The sequence below is a fragment of the Drosophila obscura genome, unplaced genomic scaffold (genome assembly GCF_018151105.1).
Source record: "Drosophila obscura isolate BZ-5 IFL unplaced genomic scaffold, ASM1815110v1 contig_29, whole genome shotgun sequence".
NCBI classification, from domain to species: Eukaryota; Metazoa; Arthropoda; class Insecta; order Diptera; family Drosophilidae; genus Drosophila; species Drosophila obscura.
Genome location: NW_024542816.1, coordinates 1,743,273 through 1,769,396, shown reverse-complemented (window position 1 = coordinate 1,769,396; position 26,124 = coordinate 1,743,273). Strand labels below are relative to the sequence as shown.

The window sequence follows — 26,124 nt, the reverse complement described above, 5'->3', positions numbered from 1 at the left end:
CATACCAAAATGCAAAGTTGCCGCGCATGCTGCGATTGCCCCCAAAGTGTTGCACACTTGACTGCGTCAAGTGATGGCAGCAGCAGCGGGCAAGTTGAATGGGATTGGGATGGAGATTGGGATGAAAATGAAGATTGGGATTGGATACCGGGGAATGTCCATGACCAGGGGGAGCCGCGCGGTTGGCTTACACGGTTTGCCAGCGCCCAGTCACCCAATTGCCAGCAGCATTTTTCATTTTTATTATATTTTTTTGTTTTTTTTTTTGCTACCTTTTTTGTGGGCGTCAATTACAACCTGAGTGCCGGGGGGTTCAGTTGCTGCTGCTGTTGCTCCTGCTGTTGCCAGTCACAGATAAAAATCCATTTCACAAATGAGCTTCAGCTTCAGTTTCAGCTAAATTTCATCTGCCGCGAGTCTTCCTTCCGTCGACTGTGCGTGCCTGGGCCCCACTGGAGCTCCTCTGTTGGCCTGTCCTGTTCTGGCCTGGCCTGGCCCTGAGGCTTGCCACTATCCGAGGCCTCAATTATGTTCTATGTAGATCTGAAAACAGGTCTAGTCCAGTGGACTCTCAGCCTGCAGAGGCATGCGAATGGAAAACTTATTCTGTATTTTTGAAGGTAACCAAAATATTTGATGGATCTCTGGAACGCAAATATAATTCCTCAGGGATTTTATCATTAGTTTATTTTATCAAAAGCCTAAACCAAAAATCTGTAATAATCCATATAAAAAAAATACATATAATAATATAATATAATAAATATAAATATATAGTAAATATTAAAACGAAGAAACAAAAAAATACTTGTAGCAGAAAGCATTTGAAATCTGTTAGAAGTTTCTTATTTGTAGCAGCTGAAAATAGTTGCATGTACAATTTGCCTGCCTATTGAGTGGGAGAAATTAGTACCAAATAGATGGAGCATTGGGGCAAGCAAAGGCTTCTCTTCGTTCCTTAAAGTTCCTGCCGCCCATCGAGTGGGGGTCCAGTAATAAGCTTTACGGCTTACAGTGGCATGGAATGGCCAGACCCGGAGACCAGATGCAGCGATTACACTTCAATGGAACCAATTGCAGCCACTCAATGCCCCTTCACTCGCTTACTTATTCATAGTTCATGCTCATGGCATGCCTGCACTCGCATTCGATGCTGCTGTCCGCCTGCTGCTGCTGCTGGTGCTGCTGCCAGCCAATTGCCATTATTTCAGTTTAAATGCTTACACCCCGGTATTTGCTAGAATATCCAGAGGGTATATTCTATCTATACATTTATTGTATGCTTTTCATGCCATACTTTACACATTTCGTGCATTTAAATTATTATAAATTATAATTAAAAATTATATATTATAATAAACACAATTCAAGGGGTATCTTGTGGCTGTCATATTCGTCTATCAACGATTCTAGTTGTTTTCTTTTGGCTTCAGCTGTTGTGTGGCATGCAACACAGAATGTCCTGCGCTGATGCTGCTGGTCCTGCTACTGCTGGTGCTGCTGCTGTGCATTCCTTGTCGTTCCGGACACAGACGCTGATAGCGGAAATTATACTATCTGCTAACTGGTTTCGTAATGCTAACCCTGCCCCAGAGCTGCACAGCCCCAAACCAAAACCACCTAAACCGACTACCCCGAGGGACCAGACACCGGGCACCCGGCAACGTGCAACGGGGCAGCAGCCCCCTCGGAATGCATTCACAAAATATTCAGTGAACAAATCGACGCTTGGCCAACAATTGCATTTAAATAGTTTTTCATTTGACTGAACAATTTTCGTTTGTTTCTACTGCTGCTCTGCTGCTGCTGCTGCTGCTGCCTGGTCGATGAATTTTCTTTTGCCCTTTTTTTGCGCTGTGGCAGATAGTGGTGGAGTGAATGGGGTGAATGGGTTGAATGGGGGACTTTCCTGCGTGTTTATTAGGCAACCTTTTCTGTGCATTTGGCATTTTGTGAGTTTTCAGTGAACTGCTGCCCCCCAAACCTATTTTCCATTTCCTTCGCTAACCACATCCATATCCCATTCCAAGTCCCTGGTCCCCCTCCCTCTCTCTGGTCTAATTTCAGAATATTCAAGTGAAAAGTCACACTGTCAGTTACAGGTCACAGGTCACAGGTCACTGTGATTTATGTTAACACACATGTCCTCCTGTCCGCCTGTTTATTTGTTTGTTTTTTGTTTGTTCATTTGGTTAAAGGACCTTTTTTTTTTTTAATGACTGAATTCATTTCCAGTACGCTAAATACCAACGTAAAGGGGATCAAAGCGGTTCAGATAACAAAGTTTGCCACTTGATTGTACTTGTTCATAAATTGTAATAGGAAGCTTCCTTCCCATCCTTCATATTCTCATCCAACTATCTTTTAACCAGCAAAATTCCCTAACTAAATACGAATATAAATAGTGTGGGATTTATTCGCATTTCTTTAAAGTTAAAGTGAACTACTTTCAGCATTTTGCACACACGTTCCTGCCCCCCCATTTGGATTTTCTTCTCGCCAATTGCCACATCTTTCACTTAGTGGCTTGCTCTCCTTCTGCGCTTATGTTTGACTATTTTAGTTGTCAGCTTTGTATTCACTCTGCTTTTCATTTTCATTCTTTCTAAACATTTTCAGTTTCCTTTTGTTGCTGCTGCTGCTGCTGCTGCTTGATTGTTTGTAGTGTGTATTCCCTTGTCCAATTAAACGCTTTTTTCCAGCCGCCCACAAACGCAACAACCAGACCAGAACGAAACAAAACAGAAACAGAAACAGCAACAGCAACAGAGACGGAGCTGAGCTCAGCTCAGCTCAGCAGAGAGCTGAGAGCAACAACAAAAAGTTTTTTGATTAAAATTAAAGAAAGTTTCTCGACTCGGCTCAAGAGTCAAGTGGATCCAAGGGATGCCGATGGGGTGCTGTGGATGCGGATGCGGCAGGCGGCAGGCGGCAGTAGGCAGTAGGCACCCAAGGGGAGTGCCAACAAGTGGCCAAGGACCGAATTGGATACATTCCCCCAGAAATGCATGATACGAGAAAAGCTGCGTAAACCATGAAAGAATTTATAAAATTAATTACAAATAACAATGAAAACAAGCAAACAAATGTGTAAACAACGCAAAAGCAGACCCAAAGGCGATTAGGTGGATGCCCTTACTTACACATTGATTATTTTTGATTGAATTAAAAACAGCCTTAGAAAATATTCCACAAACTCCGAACTACTTTGGCTGTGTTGTCCACTCAAAGATTGGAATATTTGAGCAATATATATGGACTGAAAGCAGTCCACCGATATATGTAAATATCATTTGTCTTGATTGGGAACTATTGAGCATTATGATTATACCACTGAGTGCCTTCTGCTCTGCCTTCTGAACGAATCATCTAAGCAAACCAAAGTACCCTTGCTAAAGGGTATGTAGCCTCCCCTCCCCACCCCACGCCAACCCACCAATGATGTGAGCCACTGTCACAGCCACAGTTGGCCAAGTTAGACAGACAACAAGCCAACAGCAAAGAAATTGGCATCATTTCAATGCAGCGAAAACTTATTCAAAGTCAATTGCCCCGAGTGTGCGACGGTGGCGGAAGGAGCAGGAGGAGGAGGAGGGTGCGTTTAAAACAGCGCCGAAAACGGGACATTTCTCCACGCTCCACACTAGTCCCCCACCCCGCCGCAGATCTGCCCCACCCCAGCAACGACAGACCGCAAGCAAAATTACTTGGCAGATTCAAATGAGCATTTGAAGCATTTCCATGGAAAACTTTTTCTCTGGCTCTGCCTCCGCCTCTGGTCTGGTCTGGGGGCTCTTATGTGCGCGGCGGCGTTCGCGTTTTTTTCTCTCCAGCGCGGAAATTGTAATGAATAATTTTGCTTTTAACTGTTTTGGTGGGGAGCTGCAGCTGCAGGCTGATCAGGGGTGACAGGGGCCGGGTAACGAGTGCGCGTACAGGGAGACTGATGGGAGCGAGATGTTTGCAAATGGGTTGGTGGTGGGGGTGGGGGGGGGGGGCGAGTTGGTTGGCACGCAATCTGGTTTTGGGATTGGCCAAATGTTGTTGGGTTTAGTTTTTGGCTTGCTGCGGCTGCTGCGGCTGCTGCGGCGTTGACAAACCGCTCGGCGTCTCTTCCGCCAGGGGCGTTGTGCCTCCCAGTCGCTCTTTAAAATTTCCATATATATATATATATGTATGTAATATCCTAAAAAACTTTATAAGCTGATGGAATTGTGCAAAAATCCCTTGCAAAAACGAAAACAAATTACTGTGGCAATTACAATTGAGATTACTCTTCATCTGAAAGAGATCTACAAGTTCTTGTATGATGCAGCTTAATGGTTAGTTATCCCCATATTTTGTACATAAGTATGTACTTTCGTAAGCCCCTCTTTGGCACACCTCTGTCGGGGGCAAGGAGGCACGTACATGGAGGAGGAAGCCAATAGCACCACATTTGGGTCGCTTCAATTTTGTTTTGTGTTTGTTTTTCCTACTTGTTTCAAGATGAAGAAAACGCTGAAGTAGCTGAAAACACCGTTGGAAAATGCTAGAAAAAAAGGAAAAACTTTTTATTTGTATTTTAAATTATTTTTCTTAGTTTTTAAGGCTCTCCACACCAAACAATTACGTGTAATAGATTTTTAATTTCGCTTGAAATGCAGTTAATTAATTTAAAAACGTTAAACATCTATCATTAATTAAAGAAAACAATGCTTTAATCTGTAAATATATTTTCTGCGCAGAGTATGGCTGAAGTCAGCGATGCTGCGGCTGTGGCAGTGGCTGGCAGATCCCAAGGCTAGCAGAGCAAAAATGCATTTAAACCAGTTAAAAGAAATAGAGAAAGAGAAAGAGAGAGAGAAAGAGCGTGTGTGTGTGTGTGTGTGTGTGTGTGTGGGGGGGGATTTAGCTGTATCCCCACACATCTGGTTGGGGATCTCTCTGTCTCTCTGTCTCTCTGTCTCTGTCTTGAATTGCAACATTTCACCCAAAATGCGACAACCTGAGGCGCATTTCCGTGACAATAATTGGCGCTGGCCAAGAGATCTACTCGTACTCGTACTCGTACGAATATTGTACGCTTCCTCCAATCGCCCACCGAAAACTCGTTCCAATTGACTTGGCCGCACTGATTTAGTTTCGATTGTGGATTGCATAAGTCCGTTTGGCAACGCATCGCCGTTTCCTGTAAGCCCCCCTTCCATCCATAACTTTATTTGGGTATGCACCTGAATCTGAATCTGAGGCTGCAACTGCAACTGGACCTGGACCTCCCCCACCCCTGCAACCCTAATTAGTTTTTGGCCATAAATTATGCCGATCCAAATGACAGTGAAGGCAGTCTGTCATACGATATTATTGCCTTGAATTATTCGGTTAATTTGGCTGGCATTTGATGACAGAACCCAACCCTGCCCCCAGATGCCAAATGCCATTATCTATAGATTCGTGGGTACTGTAAATTTACACTGAACAAATTAAAATATTTCATTTTGAGGCTAATGCAATTATTTGTGGCTTCAAATTGCGTTTTGTTGCGCTTTTTAGATGAAATTCGATTAAGTACGCGAATGTATATATATGTACATTAAATATTCACACTGGCAGCTGTGGAATTCAATTTTGTGGAGGGTACAGGGTACATTCTACAAGTCACAGTACGATCAAAGTGAAGACTGCCTTGATGTGGACTGGATTGGAGTAGCTTATGCCACAGCGCATAATTTCCACAGTCTGTAATTTTGCATCGTTTATTTCGCACACGTTGTGGCAGCTTGTGCCAGTATGAGATTAAACCCAGCTGCCTGAGAAACCCTCACACACACTCATCCAGTTTCCATCCAGCATCCTATCCTCACTATACTCTGGAGGCAATTACTCGCACCAGCCTGATGTTCCTCTGCCCATCGTTGACACTACTAATTATAACACTTTCCTGTCCGACATGCGCCAGCACCAGCCGAAGAACAATTAAATGGATGTTAGCCGCAACAACAACAACAAAAAAAGGCAGAGGCAGAGCCAGAGCCGGATCCAAGGCGGAGTGGTGTAACCGTAAGTAAGCCTTTTATGAGTACTGCCACGGTAGCTAGCTGCATTCCACTTTCACATCCACTCGGTATATTCTTTATTTCCGGCGACTAAACGGGTGCTGAGCGCAGGCGGGCTTGGAGGGGACTTGAAACTTGCCGCACACACACACAGATTTTATGTCTGGCTGCAAATTGGGGAGAATTTTTATTCGACATGCCCGCCACATTGGGCATTTGTTCGGTTGCACACACACACACACACACACAAGCTAAAAGGGGGATGGTGTTGAAGGGGGGTTCTGTTGGTGTTATTGCTGAAGTAACAGTTAAGTTTTACGGAAAGCCACTTGATTTTATTAGGAGCACTCGTAAAATCATCGTCCGTTGTAAACGGTTCGTTCAGCAAACGGAAATGGCAGCCCAGCCCAGGCCCCTACCCCTACCCCTGCCCCTTCCCACAGGTTTTAACTGTAATGCGAATGCAAAAACTCTTAATGAGTGGAAAGTTAATTGCAGGGCGAGACCCAAAGAGCTCATCCTTAATTTTAATATGCAGAATTAGTGGACATTTAATGAGGCATCGAGTTCTGTGGCTTCTGCGTATCGATTAACTCTCTTCCCAGTTAAAAACCAAATACACACCGACCACATAATCGAATTCAGTTGTGGCAGCCACAAACCAAAAAAGGATCTTACAATGACCAAGGTCTGGGTCTGGTCTCTACGACTGTGTGCATTGCACATCTCCTAATGGCAATGGCAATCGGTTAATGGCCATCCATGATGGCTGGTAGCTGCTGGTAGCTGCTGCTGCTGCTCCACAAATGGTGCTCCTCAGCTGGATTTGCAGCGACACCACCAGGTGCTTGCCCCCGTCTGTGGCAGCATGCAGCCGGGACGGACCGGGCCAGGCCAGGCCCCGGCCGCAGTATATAAAATGCCACAAAGCTGGCGAACCAATTTCACTCTCACTTTGTTAGCCAACACGCGAGCCGGCAGCGTCGAGACGGGGCGCGACTGCAATGCGATTACAATTTGGTTTCATTTTTTTCATTTTGTTTGCTTAAAAGCCACACATAAATCGGGATATATTGTACATCCTATATACGCGTATATAATTATTTTATAACTGTGAAAAGTGCATCATTTGTTAGTGTTTTTTTTTGGTTTTGTTTTGTTTTGTTTGTTTTTTTGTGCGAAAAGCGAATTTTAATTGTGTTACCAGAAGGAAACAAAAATACACAGGAGCAAAAAAGAAAATTGTGAATCAACATTAATTCGTATTGCCTTTAATAAACAAAAACGGCCGGAACAACGGGAATAATGGCTATCATACGGGTGAATAATGCAAAATATGATTAAAATTATGTACATATACTCTCGGACTTAATAATTGCCAGCGAACTAACCCAAAGTTTGCCCATGATAATATGTACATATGTACATATTATGGCCATGATATTATGGTGCACCGATTAATTTTGATTATTTTCACACGACTAGATTGAGTACACTGCTCACGGCTCAGATAAGCGGAAGATTAATTAACAATGATTCAAATATTTATGCCGCTTACTCAGTGTATCCTGCAGATGCAGATAAGCAAAAGATTTATTCTGTAAAAAAGCCACAGCATTAGCAGATATTTTTCTATATACATACATATGTATGTGGCTCTGTATAAACTAAATTTTTAAAGGAACATTTTTATATGTCATGCATTTTTGGTCATTAAATATTTTTATTCGTATTTAATAAATTTTAAATTATAGTTCGATTAAAGGGCAACATCTTTGCACTTCAATAAACTGTAGTATAGAGGGGGCTAACGTAAAATTTGTTGCAGAATCGGGTTTCATTTGTGGGCTGGCTTTTTGTCAGGAGCGATCCCTAGACACAGCCAAAAAACGAGCGAGGGCGAATTTAGATGAGAGTGCAAAGCAGATCGGCGAGCGAGAGAGACGCCGAGAGATTTTTAATTCAGCCAGCAAACGATGTAAAAGATTTTTATTCGATTAACCATTTACCATTTTTGTTTCTTTCCCATCACTTTACTTGTAATAACAAACCACAACCCCCCACAAATATTGCAGAAAGGAATGAAATTTAAATAAACTTCCCGCCCCATTTGCGCCGTGGCATTGGGGAACTATTCTTTGACTATTTTTCGATCATAAAAAAAGCAAGTATCGATTAAAAGTTGTGTTTTGGTATAGGAAGCTGAGCTGAAACTGAAAGGAAAACTGAATTGTGGGGAAATGCGGATTGATAATTGCGTTTTGTGTGGCGGCGGCGGCGGGTTCATTGTACAACTGCACAGCATAATTATTAGTTAGTTATTAAACGTGTGTTGTGTGTTGTGGCATAATAACAGCAAGAGCGGCCAAACAATAGCAGCGGGCGACGGGGGATTTTCACAATTAAATTTGTATAATTGCATTTATAAATCAATTCAATTAAATTATTATTAAATTACTGGGCAAACATTTTTGTATTTATAATGAAGCTCCTTTTCCTGACATTTAATGCGCCAAATTACGCGATAAATACTGAGAGATATAAACAGAAATTGCGAATTTTATTTAACGCGATTTGTTGTTTGTGTTTTTATATTTTATTTTTATTTTCTGTATTAATTTCAATCAAATTTAATTTGATTTCGATGGCAATTTCCAGGCGCTGGCTGTCATCGGCATTTGCCTTGTGGCGGTCAGCGGCGGGGTGGAGATCGAGACTCTGGCGCCCAAGGCCGCGGACAAGGTGGAGGAGGCAGTCACCACCAAACTGACGCCCAGCATCACCGAGGATGCCAAAAGTAAAACAGAGAAGCGCGACTCATCGGATCAGACAGGTAACGAGTAAATTAAGTGAATGAACTCCCGGTAAAAGAAATAAATAAATAAAAAAAATCACAGGTGCCATCTACCCGGGCAGGCCCACAAAGGATACACCGTTCCGACCCATCTACCCATCGGCCAACTACTATGAGGCGCCAATGCAAATCTTTGGACCGACCACCGTACGCTACACGGCAGCGGAGGCGGCACCGCAAGTATGTTCCAAGCAGCAGCAGCTGCCACAGGCAAATTCATTTAATTAACGCAAACAATCCACCCACCACACACCACCCATCCACTGTAGACGTACTACGATAAGCCGGAGAGTGGTCCGGGAATTCGATATGGCCCACCGCCATCAGGCCCGTCAGGTGCTGCTGCTGGAGCTGGAGCGCATAAGCCTGCGTTGCAGTACGCCCAACAGGGGCCGACCACGGCGCATCGCTTCAGCTTTGCAGCGCCACCGCAAGTGGAGCTCTATCAGCGGCCAGCCGCCACTAAGTCGGTTTCATTAGGAGCGGAAGCACCCCACCAGCATCATCAACAGCATCAGCAACAGAAACAGCAACAGCAGCAACAGCAACAACAGCAACAGATTTTCAATTACGGCGAAGTGGAATCCGAGGGAGGACCCATTTATGAGCGGGCGGGACCGCAGCAATATCAATTAACTCTGCCCCAGCATCCCCACGGCCACCGCAAGTTTCAGCAGCTAAGTGCACCGCGGCAGCAGCGCATTCAGTACATCATTGCCATACCACTGTCCTACATGCGTCAGCTGCAGCAGCAACAGCAGCAACAGCAGCAGCAACATCAGCTATTGGTGGCTCCACCAACACCATCCGCCAGCCCCAGCAGCAGCACCACCACCTCCAGCACAAGCAGCAGCGCTGCACCAACAGCAACGGCAGCGCCCGGACCTAGGCACCATTCCATTATGCAGCTGCTGGGACCGCTGGCCCGCGACCATCAGGGCTTGTATAGACCCTACTATCAGTCGGACGCAGCCAATGCACCACTGACGGGCATAGGCACCCCGGCTGGACCCAATCCACCAAGCCACCAGCAGCAATATGTCCAGATACCAGCCAGCCTGCTGCTTGCCGCCGCCCAGCAGCTGCAGCAACAGCAGCAGCAGCAGACCCAGCAGCAGGCGGTCTATGCCAAGGCTGCAGCAGCACCACCCAGCTACCAGCAGCTCATCTATCAGCCACAGCCACAGGCAGCACAGCCACTGCAGCTGCAACTGCACCAGCTGCAGCACCATCCACAGCTGCAGCTGCAGCGTATCTTTCTGCAGCCACCGCAGGATCAAACATCAACTATCTATGGCGAACAGCCGGGCAGCAGTTTGTACGGTAAGCAAAAGACTTTGAGAGCTTTCACTATTAAGACTTGTAAGAAAGGGGAGCTACGCAGGCACAACTATGTTCATCAGATGAACAAATTCAACTCTAAAAATTCCACAAAAATATTCAGTTTAGAAACTGTAACGCTGCATGCCATCATGCAGCGACTGTACCGACTTCTGCCAGCATCCTCCTCCTTGCTGTACCTCCTTGCTCGCCTCATTAAGCAACTGCAGCGTTTCCTTGCAACAACTCCGCGCAGCAGCGCAGGCATTCTGATTAGTTAGCCTCGAGGGAGGTGGCAAAACGGAACTGTACTTTCGCCGAGACATCGGCACATCGTGGCAATTAGTGGCGCTAATTTAACAGACTGCAACAAACGCCTTGGGGCAGGGAACAGGAGAGATGTTGTCAGTCATGTAACTATCCATCGGTTTTTTTTTTTGTTGTTGTATCTTTCAGCATATCCGCTACATCAACAGCAACGCCTGAAACAGCAGCAACAGCAACACAAATACACACCAGCATCGGAATCCGTGGCAGCACCAACAGTGGCAGGGCCAACAGCAGCCGGAGATGTGGCAACAACAGCCCCGGCAGCAACAGAAGCGGCAACAGCAACACGTCCAGTCGGCGGCCAACACTTACCCATCGTGCACTACAATCCAATTTACGTGCAGGCACCCGCCGAACAGCAACACCAGCAGCAACAGCAGCAGCAACAGCAGCAGCAACAACAACAATTTGCCATATTGCCACGTTTTAGCAATAATAACCCAAAGGCCGCTTACAATCTGGGGCATGAATCAACGCCACCGATTCATGTTGTCAGATTGTCGGCGGCTGGCGGTGCCCCCGGTCCGCCCATCCACCATTTCCATCACTATCAGCCGGGTACGGGTTCAGTGCCGGTGCTGCAGCAACTTTATCATGCCCCGCAGCAGCAGCAGCAGCAGCAACAGCAACAGCAGCAGCAATACGTATCGCATCTGCCATATGCCCACCCAGAAGAAGTTCCACTTCCTGGACCCATCTCACTGCCAACTCCAGTGCCTGGCATGACCGGCGCCTCACCCGCCATTATACCATACTTCAGCCATCCGGGTGCCGTGCATTATGGCACGCATTTGTATCACCCGGCAGCGGCAGCCACTGTAACGGGCTCGACAGCAGCCACAGCAATACCAAGAGGTGCAGGAGGAGTAGCTGGTGCACCAACAAGCCTCAAGCAGCAGTCAACGGTTGGTGCCGCCGCAACAAGTGCAGCAGGACACTCACCAGGTGGCGGCAACAATATTGTGAAATATCCCTAAAGCATTCAAGCTGATGAGATGAGATGACACCAACAGAAGCAGCAGCAGCAGCAACAGGAGGAACAGGAGGAACAGGAGGAACAGGAGGAGGAACAATCGATAGCCCCTAACCACCAGCCCACACTTTTCTGCAGCGACTCCTTAGCAGAGGGTTGAATAAAAAAAAACGTTTCATATTTTCACAAGATAATAAATATTCTTGTTGAAGTTCAATCGACTGGGCCGTGCTACTAGTGACTCGCAGTAGCCGCACAGTTTGAATCCAATTTGCATAGAGCTTCCATTATTTTTGCCGAAACATTAATTTTTTTTCTTCTGCTATAATTATGTATTTATGTACCTCGATTTTTCCTGCTGCGCCCCATGCCACTGGATTTGCTCTTGTTCGCTGGCGCTTGATGTCCAAAAGTTTGCGCTCAACTTTTAATGAGTTTCGTTTCGGTGTTTTCGTTTATGTAAATATATGATAAATTTCCCAATAGACTCGCCAAATAAACACTTAACATATACGGTTCCACTTTGTTAGCTATTAATACATGTTATTTGTTGTATTAGAATTTTATGTGTGTGTATTTTTTTTGCTATTGGTATTCCAAATAAAATTATTCCCGTTCCATCTGAACTATGCACAAATAAATGCCTCAGAGTTTTTCTTGTCCACCATAAAATATGATCTTGGGGCCCAATATGGATCCAAGTCTTTTGTGGCTAGTAAAATCGGTTTTTCATCAGGGAAAAATTAAAGTTATTGATGTGCTCGTTCCGATCATAATTATACCGGTACCCAAAAAGAGTTAAGGGGCATATTGGATTTGTGGTAAAAGTGGATGTGTGCAACGCAGAGAAGGAAACCTTTCCGACCCCATAAAGTATATATATTCTTGATCAGCATCAATAGCCGAGTCGATATAGCCAGCTGCTGCCGCGCCCGCTGTCTGCTGCGCTGTGCGCCCGGACTAGGCTGGCCCGGCCCGCCGGTACGCCCCGCCCCCCCCCCCGGACGAAACGGGGCGCCCGGGCCTACCGACGCACAACGCGGACTCCTGCTCCCCCCCCCCCACCACACACCCCCCCCCGCCACCCCCAGTGGCGGCAACCCAGGGGGAGAGGCCCCAGTTGGTCAGTAGCTAAATTTTTACTAAAAAATCATAAGCTCAAAAATGTATATACTGACTGAGTACGGGTATAAAAGTAGAGTCGTGTCCCCAGAAACGACTCACACGTTCCTTCTCGCTTTAAATTAAATTCAGCTGCTCTCAGTCTTGCCATTCACCCGTTAGCTGTGCAAATAATTATACAACTTCCAGTTCATTTTAAGGTTTCATTGAAAATTTTTGCAATTTTCATTTGATAGGTAAATGGAAATTTCAGCTTAATACCAAAATCCACTTGCCATTCGGAGGCTACGCATATGTACATACATACGTATATGTATATGTGCGAGTATCTGATTGAAAGTATCGAACACGAATCGAACATCGGTTAAGCAGGTTAAATCATTAATCGCATATCCATTAAGTGACTTATGTGGGCTTTGCCAATCGATTGCCACAGCCCAGAGAAATAAAACCAAATTAAGCGCTCGCTGTCATTTAATTGTGCAAAATACACGAATACTCGCATTATTTTTTTGTGTTTGCAAATATAATAAAGGGAATGGCAACCAACCAACCTGCCTCTCGGCTTCAGCAGTCAATTAAATTGTCTATTAAGGAGCCCCATATCCAGTGGGGGTCTGTGCGTGCGCGTTTTGTGGTTCAGGTGACAGACAGACTTTATTTGTCCGTACAATTGTCTGCCAACATTTTATAATGAGCCCACTGGATTATGCGGCAATAATTATAAGCCCTAGACCATGCTAAATCTTTCAGTGATTCGAGTTTCGAGGGGGCAAAACTCTGGCGAAAGATAAACCAACTTCCGGCGGCTGGCAGCGAGTGACATTTGCCGACACTGGCATGAATGGAAATCCGGTTACGGATACCCATCCCCCCAGTTTTCCATGGACCATTGACCAATGGGAAAGTGAATGGTGGAGCCCCTTCGCACCCCCCGACTACGACTTCTGTGGGGGAATCTTTAGGCGCACAATCCACGCTACTGCAAACAGTCGGCATTGTCATTTTAACTGGTATGTGTGGCTTTATTTTGAAAGTACTTAAAGTGAAATCTATTCCATGTTTCCCCATGTTGCATTGAATCGATTTTGCCACTTGTATTGGGTATGTTTCCGTACGATCTATCAACTATTGTGTAGGATATTTTGTTTTTGTTTTTTGCAGGTGCATTATTCAACCTCCGAGCTCTGCATTTCGTTCAGCAGCGTGAACATGGTGTAGGCGACCTTGCACACCTGTCACGATCGAAGCTGAATGATACACACATATTTGGAAATGGATATCCCACGATATACTTACCATCCTGAAGGTGATCATTTGCACGGGAACTATCAGGCCGGCACGCATAATCATCGGCTTTTGGGTGCGCGCCAGCATGAGGACGATCATGCGACGAAACTCCAGCGACTGATCCAGCCAATTGCAATCGTAGATGGCCCTCATCAGATGCTCGCCCTCGTGGCACACCAGTTCGGCGCTGTAGCACAGCAGCAGCGTCTCTGTGGTGAAGATCATCAAGAGAAAGATCATGTTCACGGACTGCATGATGCCGATCCTCACAAAGATCAGGAAAAAGAAAATTGCACACTGCCCGATGGCCGTGCTGAAGAACTGCAGGAAACAGGATATGGACAGTGAGTGTTCCAGTGACTGAAAAATACTAAACATTAAGGGGGCGGGGCGGGGCGTTATATTTAGGCTGTCAGAATGGCGATACAGCAATACCCACTTCAGAATGAGCTGATGATCGTTAATGCAATCGCGCAGCCGATCGCAGGCCTCGGCTCTCGTCAGGCGGCGATCGTAGCCGAGGCGGGAGACGCGATGGGCCAGGGCCTGGGTGTGGCCGGCCAGCATAATGAGGTAGGAGGTCGGACAGGTGTCCACGTGGCCAACCATCATGGCGTTCTCGATGAAGCCGAGACTGTGCAGCGTGACCGTCACCAGATAGACGGTCAGGGACGACTCCTTGTAATTCCAGGGTATCCAGGAGGGGAACATCATCAGCCGCTCGTTGGACACGAAGAGAAACAGTATGCCAAAGCCTAGCACAAAAACGATTGCACGATAAATGCAAATAAACACATAGTGAGCCCTCTTAATGGCATCGAGAATGATTTTGCTCTCGGTGAGAGATGCAATGCGGCCATCCAGATGTTGCAGGATGTCATGGGTATCCAGAATCTGCTGCCGCGTACGCCGCAGACTGAAGGCCTTCAGATTTTCGACCGTCAGGGGCACTGCCACAGACAGGCTCTCGCAGAATGACTCCAGCGAGGTGGACAGCAGAAAGTTCACCATCACCGAGAGCCACATGACCAGGCGAAAGGTAATGAGCCACACTGTCGCATAGACCTTGTAGTGGCGACCCCACAACGTCTGCGGGTCTGCCGGATGCATGCCCAGCAGTCGCCATATCTGCCAGTGATGCCGAAAGGCCCTCATCGAATCCACCACCACCTGCCGCATGCCGTCCAAGTACTCTTTGGACAGGGCACAGCTGGGCCAGACCCTTTTATAGCCACATCCATTCAGGCCGAAATACCCATCCATCTGCCCACGTACGAGTGGGCGAGTGAACGAGTACGTACGGGTAGAGTATCAATTCACTCCTTTAACCGCAAATTATGCAAATTGCTGCAAATTAGACCGAAAAAGTTTCCTTTCGTATATTTCACACCACGCTTGCCATTTAATCGATTCGAATAGAAATTAAACCCACAAAAGGTGGCTCTAACTACGGTCAAAAGGTGCGCCCCACCCTGCAGGCATGGTGCGAGCAATGGACATGGCATTCCACACGGCCCTTTGCCTTCTATCGTTTCATCTGTTTGACCGCTTTCCGTTTTGCAAAAATTAATGCAAAATTTAACATAAAATCTTTAGATTTTCCTACTGGTAGCATCCGCTAAACGAAACCTCTATATTTATTCCAAATATAAATTATTTTATAATTATTTTCAGATTAAATATAAACTTATTTTGAATGGTAAACTTCTAAAATATTTTTACATTTTTTTTATTCCTAATATAAATACATAAACATAAATAAATTATTTCCAGATTAAATATAAACTTATTTTTAATGGTAAACGTTAACTTTGGAATTCGGTTGTTTGTTTTTTTCGTCACTCTGATGTATATACTATATATGTATATATAGGTATAAAATACAGTTGTTTATTTTACACATTTATTTTATGCAGCCTCTTGAGTGCTGCGGATCAGTAGTAAGTCCACGCTCACTAATACTAATGCAAGCAGTAGCACTGCACTATGTACATAATTATATAATGTAGGTAAAGGTAAAATATATATTTATAGATATATTTTTATCGCTCTGCGATAAATATAAAATTGTTACGAATATTTTAAGCTCCCATGCAGATTCTCTTTGCATGTCCGAATTCAAGCAAAGGGTAACAACAGCTGCGACTTTCTCTATGCTCCCCGCCAATCCCTGTCGCTGGGGGGGTCTCTTTTTCACTGACCAGAGCCCAACTCGACCCATGGGCAGTGAATCCAGCATCCATTTCGGAGACGTGGCACACAGGTGGCGGCGTGTATTCAAATTAATAATGCCAAATTGATTATATAACATTTGTCAATGGCAATCTGGTATGGGCTGTGGGCAGGAAGCTTAGCTACACCCCCGGAGCCACCATCATGATTGAATATGATTGATATTGGGTGGCATAAATTATGAACAGGAACAGCAACAGCAACAGAAACAGCAACAGGAAAAGGGCACAGGAATGGTAACGGAAACAGGACATGACGCTGATGGAGTCCAGATCCATCAGGGCAACCTGTCGCGACCTTGAGCATTTGACAAATGAGCTGCGTAAGTCCAAAAAGACTTGGCCGGCAATAGAAGGCATAATTAAATTTGCCAAGCTGCCATTTTCCATGGGTACAGGTGCCGACAAACCAACCAACCAACCAGCGACGAACGGACAAGTCAATTTTCATTCAATTATAGACCCCAAATCCGCCCCAAACCTGTAATCTCCTGTGCCGCCACTCTGTACTTATGGGGAGGGAACACTTGGCAATTGTCAGTTCAATTTATAATATACCCATATCGATTCATTTCGGTTGACAAATGCGATTCAATTGGCAAATGGAAATCAATTGGGGGGACACGCTGAACCATGAACCCCAAACCCCCCTGCCAGCTTATTATCTGTCAACTCAAGGCCGGACTTTCCTATCACACAATCAAATGTCAAATTGCATTGTGGTTGTGGCTATCTCTATTCTAAACGATTCAGTTTGTGGATCTGACAGGCAAAAGGAGGCACAAATATGCCTGGATAAGCCCGTTTTATTCAAGCGAATCTTTTAGTCTTTATTTAAGAGACTTTTTGGATTACATTTCTTTAATTTCCGATTTTTTAAATTTCACACAAAAAACAAGCAACAATTTGTGCTCTTATTTGGTTCACACAATCAATTTATTTTTGCATTAAATATTTACATGTGCGAGGCAGCTCCCAACTATTTTTATTTATAAAATATTTGCTTCAACATAATTGAACCGTTGAGATTTTTATGGAGCTCGACATAAATCATTTGTACAAATCATTCCATGGAATTAATATAAACATTTTATTTTGTTTTTGTTTGACATTTGAAACTAAATATTTAAATTATATGCTCTGGCATTTTGGACAGCAATACCATTCCATAAATATATACATAAATACAAACATATGTATATATATATATTTACATACGCTGGGGTATGTGATGACAACGGAAATGAACAATTCTATTTGCTGGGCTCTCCACATATCACAATCCCATTTCCGACAGTTTTCATTTTGGACTCCAAAGTTAATTAAGTTGGGGAATGTGGGCAAATAATTTTTTGTTAACGGATCGAAAAACGTAGCAGAACTGCTGTTACGAAACCAGCAAACAATTTGTTTGCTCTGTGAGCTTATATAATACGCTGTTCTGACTTGTGGAAATTACCATATTGAATATCTGTGTAATTAATAAATGCGCATCTACATGCAGCGAATTAGATGCTTGAACTATATTTGTAACGACCGGTGTGGGGGAGGACTATCATCTATCTGGTAACCCGATGAACACCGAATCGGGGTTACTCTAAAGAGAACTTGCTAAGCAATTAATTCAATTTATTTCTCTAGAGCATCTTTAGAAACTTTATAAATTAAAAATGTGTGTTTGGAATATTGCTAAGATTCCCAAAAATTCTGTGGTTTCCAATTTAGAGATCTGGCAATTGTATATATGTTAAATCTGATACTTCAATGATCCGCTGCAAAAGGGAGAGCCGAGTGCAAAAGATTATGGGTTTTGTTTGCAAAGCAAAGTCTTGGCAATTGTCATGTGTTTGGTATAGCCCATGGAAGGGTATCATATTATTTTAATCTGTGGCAGTCAGAGGGAGGAATACTCTGCTACTAAGTAAATATGTTGATTGGCTTTCGCCTAAGAGAGGGTAAGAGTAAAGCACTAACGACACGAAATGCTCAACGTAAATGCATCTTTATTTTCTCTCACTAAATTCCGTGCACAAGGGACACTCGTTGGAGTTCCCCTGGCCCCGCCAAGCACAGCTCAGAGCGAGCAGCGATCTGCGGCACAGCGGAGGCAACAACGGCCCACGCACAGGCACACAGGCAGGTCTCAGTCGGTGTCTCAGTCTCATGGCTGGGTATGGCCAGAGTGGGGCAAAAAGTTGTCAAGTACACGCTTAAAAATAGCCCGATGCCCAAACGAATGTATGAATGAATGACTGAGTGAGTGAGTGAGTGAGTGAGTGAGTGAGTGAGCAACTGACTGAATGGCTGACTCAATCACTGAATGTGTCTCAAAGATACAGCAAATGCCTTTTAGCTGAAATCCAACAACAAAACGATCAGCCAAAAGCACAAAAGTAGTTCCGACTCGGGCCAAGTTTGTCAACAAACAACCCAAGCCCAGTCCAGAATCGGATCGTATTGGATCCGATCCGATCGGCTCGTCTCGTCTCGTCTCGGTTCGTATTGGAGACTCTGGAGGGAGGATGATGACGATGATGACGCCAACGTTGCTCAGCTGTTTTAATGCCAGAGCCCAGAGTCAGTCAATGGGCGTCCTATAAATAGGCCCGCTACCCCTAGAAGTCGCTTCAGTTCAATTCGAGCACTACCTTATAACAAGTGACAAAAAACTAAACTCATCTTCAGCCTATAAACTATTTGTTTATCTTTTTTTGTTTGTTTGCTTTTTTTTGTATTGTGTGTGCTCAGAACTTTTTCTAGAAAAATGGTGAGTTGCAGTCAAATAAATAAATCATGTGAACGAAAAAAAAAAAAGAATTACTTTCCTTTTCTTGTGGGTTCATAAAATTACGCACAAAGACAGGGCATGCCAGGGGATTACATTACGAGTAGTCGTAAAAAATGCATTCAGTGCCTCAATATACGTGTATGGCATACAGATTGAAAATATTGAAAAAGCAACTGAAGGCAAAGCAAAACATGAACAAAATATATGTACATGCCAATAAAACAAAACTAGAGGAACGTTCAGCGTATAATTAATGTTGATGGCTTTATGTTCCGGCTTCCGGCTCGTTCGGCTGGGATTCAGTGTGTTATCTATGATCTTACCACAAGGTGATCACTGTGCAGATATTCGTGGATATAGTCACGAGCAGCAGGCAAAAAAGAACAGTGGAAGTACAGTCCATGTAGAGTTCATTCAAACAATTTATTCCAAGAGCAAATTTGAAGCATGCATTCATATTTTTTATATCTTCGCCATCGATCCCAACGATTAACCAAAGAAGATTCTATCTAAATTCTCCATTGCTGATTCGCTGCTGGTTAAATCAATTTGTCTTCAGAAAACAATTAATAATATATAGTGATGGGTGGGGGACACTGTCACAGAACATATCTGCGTGGTTCATTAATCAAAAGGAATGAATATAAAATTATTGAAAATCATTAATAATAATCCCAAATGGAATCCAAGAAAGCACTCAACCTTCTTCCACATGCCATTCTTTTTCTATGAATATATTACCTAAATACCAGAGAAGAGAAGAAAGAGAAGATCGATCATGCCGATGTTATAGGAGAGGCTTAAAGCAAGTCAACAAATCCATCAAAACTATTAATCCCAAAAGGCAAAAATCTTGGAGACTCTTGGATACATAATTCTTCTGTGACTTTTATGGAGTCTAGAAAAAGTCCGAACCCTGCAGAACCATTACGCGTTTGCCATAATTAAATAAAGATTCAAATAAAGCAAAATCTAATTTCCGCTGACAATTTCCTACCTGCCTATCTGCCTGCCTGCCGCCCTCCCTGATAACCCGATCGAACCATATGCGAGTGGCTGGTAGCCGCCGCGTAACCGAATCGACAACTAAATTAATACAAACACAAATCTTGGCCAGGCCATATTTGGGCGGCGTACAGTAATTTAATAAGGCAATGCGGACATTTGCATAATCTCATTGTATCACTTGAATTGATTCATATTTAAGTGGAAATTGAACTTCCAAAGAAGCGGACTTAACGAGTTTATCTTCTATGTGTCATCCATATAAATCCAAGCAAATGATTATCATCATCATCATCATCATCCTCCTCACCTTGAGGCACCGCAGCACCCCTCAAATCATCAGCGATCGTTATCTCATCTCATTGGACGGGTTAAACCAAATTTGGTGTCAAGTTGCTTTCTGGCAGCTGAAATTCCATTAAACAGTCCAAACTAATGTTTGCCATCATAAACCGACCGACTGACTGACTGACTGACTGACTGAGAACCCATCTATTTTTACGGGTATTTTGCGGGCTCGTTTTGTTTCTTGTTTGTTCTCGCTGATGACACATTGAGTGGTGTGTTGTGGTGTGTTGCTGCTCATCGATTTGCATTGCTTTGCCTTGCCAGTGACCGGTAATGGGTCTTCAATGTGGTTTATTTTGTGTGCTTCAACTTAAGACTTGGGCATTCGGATTTAATTTATTTTGTTCTTGTTGCTTTTCCAGATGGAGCAGCGGCATCAGCTACTGCGGGTCTGACGTTCTTGCTACTGGCAATCGTGGCATTGCCCCAACTGGCCATAGGTAAAAAGATAGAGAAACGTTGTCTCAACTGTTCGTATCGTACGTATTACACCTACGGCGATGGGCGCGCCCTGCAGCGGGTTGTCTATAGAGATCCGGTCTACACACGTGGTATTTACACAACTTCTACTGCAAAACTATTTCCTGCACCAAAGAAAATAAATAATCAAATCAAATAAAATAAAATATATAAATACTACAATAATAATGTAAGAGTGCACAGAACCCAGCCCCGAGCCACAACCGCACAGAAAATCCTACTACACCAAAAAAAACCCTCATAGAAACCCCTCCTAGAACCCCCCACCCCCTACAACCCTCCCACTCGCAGCTACCCCTTAGCTCTCCGGGATCCCACCCTGTACATACTGACACCAAGTCTAGAATTATCTTTAAAGTTAACACCTAACACCCACCCACAAGAAAAGTAGAGTAAAAAAAAAAAAGAAACACCCCACCACACAACATACAGAACATCCACCTGTGCACCTGCATTACCACCTGTATTTCGTTTTTGCCCCCAAACAGCCGCACAGTCCTACGGATGCAGCGGTAATCCGTGCGGCGTGAGTGCCGTGTGCCAGGAGGCTGCCGGAGGCCGTCCGGTCTGCTCCTGTCCGCCCGGTTACAGCGGTAATCCGCTCACGCACTGCAATCGCGGCGAGTGCCTGGACAACGTCGATTGTCGCGGCGACCTGCAGTGCAAGGACAATCGCTGCGTTAATCCCTGTGTGGGTGCCTGCGGCATTGGCTCCAATTGTGATGTAAGTGGATAGTTCTCTCTCTCTCTCCTCCTGCTCTCCATCTCTTCATCCTTTTCGACTGTTCTCATCTTCCCTTTTTTTGTTTTTTTTTTTTTTTGCAGGCCCGCAACCATGTGGCTGTTTGCAGTTGTCCAGCGGGCTACAATGGTGACCCCTACCATGCCTGCCATCTCAACGATCCAGGTGAGTGTCTCAGTCCTTGCCGTATCACAAGGATAACCAGCTATTGGTTACCCTAAGCCCCCGCCCCCCAGTGCTTAAAAACTGGAAATTGCTGACCCACATGCATTCGTATGAAAACCCCTTAAAGGGTCTTTATGCTCAGAAGCTATCAATCAGAAGAAGGAAACCATCAAGTGGAGTTTGTTGCCTTGTCCGTCTGAGGGAATGTACGCCGCCAAACTGGTTTCACACTTCCCAAGGCCATTGAATGGTCTTTTTAAACAGAGTTACAGAACTGCCATATAGGTTTAGGTATAAATTAAGGGAACAATGATATTTATATACAGATAAACAGATGCCCAGTAGGTCAAATAGCATGCAAAAAGATGGGCATAAAATATACATGAATAGCTGCTTGAATTATGTTGCTGCTCTGTCAGGAACTAACCCTAAAATTGTGACAGAAATATTCATGGCAAGCCCCCACATAGCCATCATAATTAGCAATAATTCGTATGACTATATTGCTAGTAGTACAAACTACCTACGGGGGGGTGGGGGGCACCAGCGCCACATTTTGTGTGTGTGCTTGCGCTGACGTTTTCTGCCGATTCGATTACTCGTTTTGACCAAAAGAAGGCAACAAAAAAACCAAAACAAAACAACAAAACTTGTGGCTATAGCCCCACAGCTGCTGGGTATATCCATGTGGGATTCGCTTGCATAAAATTTTCGCGCTCAATAATAATAACAATGATAATAATAATCCATAATAAACACAAACAAGCGAGGCGACGCGACGCGAGTGTCAGTGTCCGCCCCATGTCCAACCAGAAGCGCTCTCGGGGCCTTTGTAATGTTATGTGTTATGGTAATTAGCTAAGCATTTTGTTTCATAATTGTCAAGATCAAGGACAAGGGCGTGTGGGCGCGTGGGCGAGAGGCAGACCCAAAGCCGAAGGCGAGCCACTGACGGCAAAAACTCCCAGAACGCAGACCCCAGGCGTTGAGTCGACATCCGTTTATGGTTATACAAATGTAAACACAATATTTACATATGTATGTATGTACGTGTATAAAGTGCTGGCACAGGAAAAACGTATGCTGGGTAGCAAAATATCGCAAGAGTTTGCCCCAATTGGAGTCCACTTGCAACGCAGTTGTCGCCATTCCTTTCTCCATCGCCTCGACACCTCTTCCTCTTGGCTCGTTCCCTCCAATGCCTGATTTATGCCGGGGGTCATGTGATTTATGCTCCGGCCAGCAATTGGGGGCAGCCGATGGAGTACAGTGTAGCATGAATAGAAAATCAAATTCGAAACAGCAAGAAAAAAACATTTATGCGCATATTTTTGGTTTTTTTCGTTGTTTTTTTTTTTTTACTTATAATTTTCTTTCACTTTTATGCCAATTGTTGTGCTTTGACTTTTCCGGCATTGATGCTAATGATGATTATGATGATGATGGGGTCCCTTTCCCTTTTGTTTGTGCCATTTTCAATGGCCAAAGTTTGCACCATTATTTGGCCCTTCCCTCGAACATTCTTCGGTCGCCACACTTGAGCCAACCAAGATTAAGCAGTCTGAATACACCACAGGATCACAGATATATTCATGCAAGGAAGAGGACAGCCATAAATATTAAAATTAAATTTTAATTAAAATTCTCTCCCTATCTGTATCGCCCGCAGAGGAACAGTGCCATCCGAGTCCCTGCGGCGTGAACACCAAGTGCGAGATCATCAATGGCGTGCCCACATGCTCCTGTCATCACGGCTATCTGGGCAATCCGCTGAGCGGCTGCCGGCACGAGTGCGAGCACGACGGCGACTGCAGCAGCCGCGACATGTGCAGCAACTTCAAGTGCGTGCCGTCGTGCGGCCAGTGCGGCACGGGCGCCACCTGCCAAACGGTGTCCAACCATCGGGCGGTGTGCGAGTGCCCCAAGGGCTATATCGGCAGTGCGTATACGGAATGCCGGCCGGAATGCTATGGCGATGTCGATTGTCCCGCCGGTCGGCCCGCCTGCTTCTACGGCATCTGCAAGAACACCTGCGATGGCGCCTGCGGCGTGGGTGCCGACTGCAATCTGCGCGGACTGACGCCCGTGTGCAGCTGTCCGCGTGACATGACTGGCGATCCGTTTGTGCGCTGTCGCCCCTTCACCAAGGAGGATCTGTGCGACCCCAATCCGTGCGGCTCGAATGCCATCTGTGTGCCGGGACACGATAACACCGGACGCGAGCGACCCGTCTGCAATTGCCTGCCCGGTCACACGGGCAATCCACTGACACACTGCACTCGGGTAGGTCTACTCTAACGATCTTTGCGGATCTTCAATATAATCTCTCTCTCTCTCTCTCTCTCTCTGGCTGTCTAGGGTGAGTGCCTGAGCAACAACGAGTGCCCCGATCATAGGGCCTGCATCAACTATCAGTGCATTGATCCGTGCATCGGCAAATGCGCAACTGGCGCCAGCTGTGAGCCCAAGGCCCATTTGGCCGTCTGCCGCTGTCCGCCCGGACAATCGGGGGATGCCCTCGTCTCCTGCCGCCAGACGCGCACCTTTCCCGTGGCCAAGTATCACTGAATACCGTTCGAGTATCATGGAGTGAAGCTGCAGCCGCACTGCCTGCCACCTGCTATACCCTGTCTCTCTCTCTCACTCTCACTCTCTCTCTGTCTCTATCCCCTATGTGTGTTTTTTTTTCCTCTCTTTCTCATACTAGTCGCTAATTCAGCTTGATGTTCTACTCAGTGAAAACGAACAGAAATATTTCGAAAACAATGAAACAAAATAATAAATTAAAATAAATATTAATAATTTATATAAAAGTTATTACCAAATTGATTGAATAATTGTTTGAACGGGGGCCGGGCGTATACAAAGATTAACGCTTTCGACGCTTTTCATCTCTCTAAATGTAAACAATTTTTTGCTTACAAAATTTAATTTGTTTTCTTTATTTATAGTCGATAAATATATATACACATATATAAATATATAATTTTTCATTCTGATCAGTAGATTTACATACATTGTATGTATATGTATGCATGTATGCATGTGTGTGTGTGTATGTATGTCTATGCATATAGGCTTTAACTATGGAACTGCCTCACTTTCTAAAAGTCTGTTTGCAGCCAAAAAGAAATAACTAAATAATTATATTTGGTGTTCAAACACAATACATAATTATACATTTTATCAATTTAAATTTCTAATTGGATATAAATACACCTGGTCGTGCATGCAGTACGCTATTGAACCATAAAACGCTTAGAAAACCGAATGATCCGATGCCTTCCTTTTTTTACTATGAGATGTGGGGGGGAATATATGCTTAGAAATTAGAATCCTGTATGAAAAAGTCAAGTTTCGCTTGGTTAATAAATAGCATTGCATTAAAACTGAACATTATTATTTAAAATGAGATATTTTGTAATTTAAATTTATTGCAAAAATTCACTGAATAAATGTTCCAAACATTCTTTTGCTGTTGATTCATGCTGCAGGCATGAACTATGTTATCTGTACGCATGGGTAAGGAAGCTATCTTGATGATGGAAGTAATCGCTTTTATCGTATGATAATATTTCACGAACGTTGTCTATTGTTGGGTATGATTCAAATACAGACTTGGAAGTCTGTATCTCAACGAATTATTGTCATTATCCAACTGTCTGATGGTGTTCGAACGTACTGCATCTTCGAATGCCAGCAAAAACATTTCCTAGTCACACAATCAAATACAAATTTGGAACTCTTTAAAGCACATCCAACATCTCAATGCACTCGCACTCTTTTTCCCCACAGAATATTCTGCTCATTCTCCTTTAATTGGTAGTAGTAGTAGTCTTGAAATGCACTGTATCCATAGTATTTACCGATTAACAATATCAGCATTTATTCCATTTTTTTTGGTATTCGTATGGAAATCGAACAAATTTAATTTTCTTGTGCCATTTTTTGTTTTGTTTTTTAATATCAAACAATTGGAATACAATTTAATTATATGGTTCTGGGTACAGGTATGGGTATATGTAGGTATAGCGAACGGTAGTCATTACTTTGCTGTTTTATCTCCGCTTGAAATGCATTAATGGAAATAATACAAAATATTATTTATTTCATAAATGAAAGCTTTCATGTTCTTGTCTCTGTGTGCATCTTTATAAAAAATATGTATGTATGTATACGGTTGTTTGGGAAAAAAACGTATCTGGTTTTGGTAACTCCTCTTAAAATATATACAATGAAATTGTTCATTACGGACAGTATCCACAACCCGATTAAATTACCTTTTTTGCCATGCATTTTTCCATACAAAAATAATTCCCATGCTGTGTCCGTCCGGCTATGAGAAACTTCACTGTCAATACGTACATATGTACATATATTATTATTGTTCTGATTTTTGCTTTCGTGAGATTTTGGAGACCTTTTCGTGTTCTTGTTGTTG

General features: G+C 44.1%; 3 protein-coding genes across 3 annotated transcripts; 2 read left to right on the top strand and 1 right to left on the bottom strand.

The window, feature by feature from the left end:
• The first annotated feature begins 7,243 nt into the window (after positions 1 to 7,243).
• LOC111076078 (E1A-binding protein p400) lies at positions 7,244 to 11,525 on the top strand. The gene is made up of 6 exons (XM_041594485.1): positions 7,244 to 7,355; positions 8,694 to 8,868; positions 8,933 to 9,069; positions 9,159 to 9,359; positions 9,429 to 10,212; positions 10,666 to 11,525. The coding sequence occupies exons 1-6, from the start codon at positions 7,341 to 7,343 to the stop codon at positions 11,514 to 11,516; spliced, it is 2,163 nt and encodes a 720-aa protein (XP_041450419.1). The 5' UTR covers positions 7,244 to 7,340; the 3' UTR covers positions 11,517 to 11,525.
• A 2,270-nt stretch (positions 11,526 to 13,795) lies between these two features.
• On the bottom strand, positions 13,796 to 15,187 carry LOC111076077 (putative odorant receptor 19b). The gene is made up of 3 exons (XM_022369677.2): positions 14,364 to 15,187; positions 13,934 to 14,294; positions 13,796 to 13,869 (listed from the first exon to the last, which is right to left on the bottom strand). Exons 1-3 carry the CDS (start codon positions 15,185 to 15,187, stop codon positions 13,804 to 13,806), a joined length of 1,251 nt encoding a protein of 416 aa, XP_022225369.2. The 3' UTR covers positions 13,796 to 13,803.
• A 1,221-nt stretch (positions 15,188 to 16,408) lies between these two features.
• On the top strand, positions 16,409 to 24,350 carry LOC111076070 (neurogenic locus notch homolog protein 3). The gene is made up of 6 exons (XM_041594484.1): positions 16,409 to 16,478; positions 20,659 to 20,847; positions 21,265 to 21,500; positions 21,602 to 21,683; positions 23,353 to 23,966; positions 24,042 to 24,350. Exons 1-6 carry the CDS (start codon positions 16,409 to 16,411, stop codon positions 24,249 to 24,251), a joined length of 1,401 nt encoding a protein of 466 aa, XP_041450418.1. The 3' UTR covers positions 24,252 to 24,350.
• Positions 24,351 to 26,124: the final 1,774 nt, after the last annotated feature.

Excerpts from the sequence above, each read along its gene's own strand:
- LOC111076070 (XM_041594484.1), top strand. The coding sequence starts at position 16,409 with ATGACGCTGATGGAGTCCAGATCCATCAGGGCAACCTGTCGCGACCTT. Across the intron at positions 20,848-21,264 it reads AGATCCGGTCTACACACGTG|CCGCACAGTCCTACGGATGC; the intron begins GTATTTACACAA and ends GCCCCCAAACAG. Across the intron at positions 21,501-21,601 it reads GCATTGGCTCCAATTGTGAT|GCCCGCAACCATGTGGCTGT; the intron begins GTAAGTGGATAG and ends TTTTTTTTGCAG.
- LOC111076078 (XM_041594485.1), top strand. Across the intron at positions 9,360-9,428 it reads GGCCAGCCGCCACTAAGTCG|CAACAGCAACAACAGCAACA; the intron begins GTTTCATTAGGA and ends CAGCAACAGCAG. Across the intron at positions 10,213-10,665 it reads GCCGGGCAGCAGTTTGTACG|CATATCCGCTACATCAACAG; the intron begins GTAAGCAAAAGA and ends TGTATCTTTCAG.
- LOC111076077 (XM_022369677.2), bottom strand. The coding sequence starts at position 15,187 with ATGGATGGGTATTTCGGCCTGAATGGATGTGGCTATAAAAGGGTCTGG. Across the intron at positions 14,295-14,363 it reads GATCATCAGCTCATTCTGAA|TATTTTTCAGTCACTGGAAC; the intron begins GTGGGTATTGCT and ends CTTAATGTTTAG. Across the intron at positions 13,870-13,933 it reads AAATGATCACCTTCAGGATG|GTGTGCAAGGTCGCCTACAC; the intron begins GTAAGTATATCG and ends CGATCGTGACAG.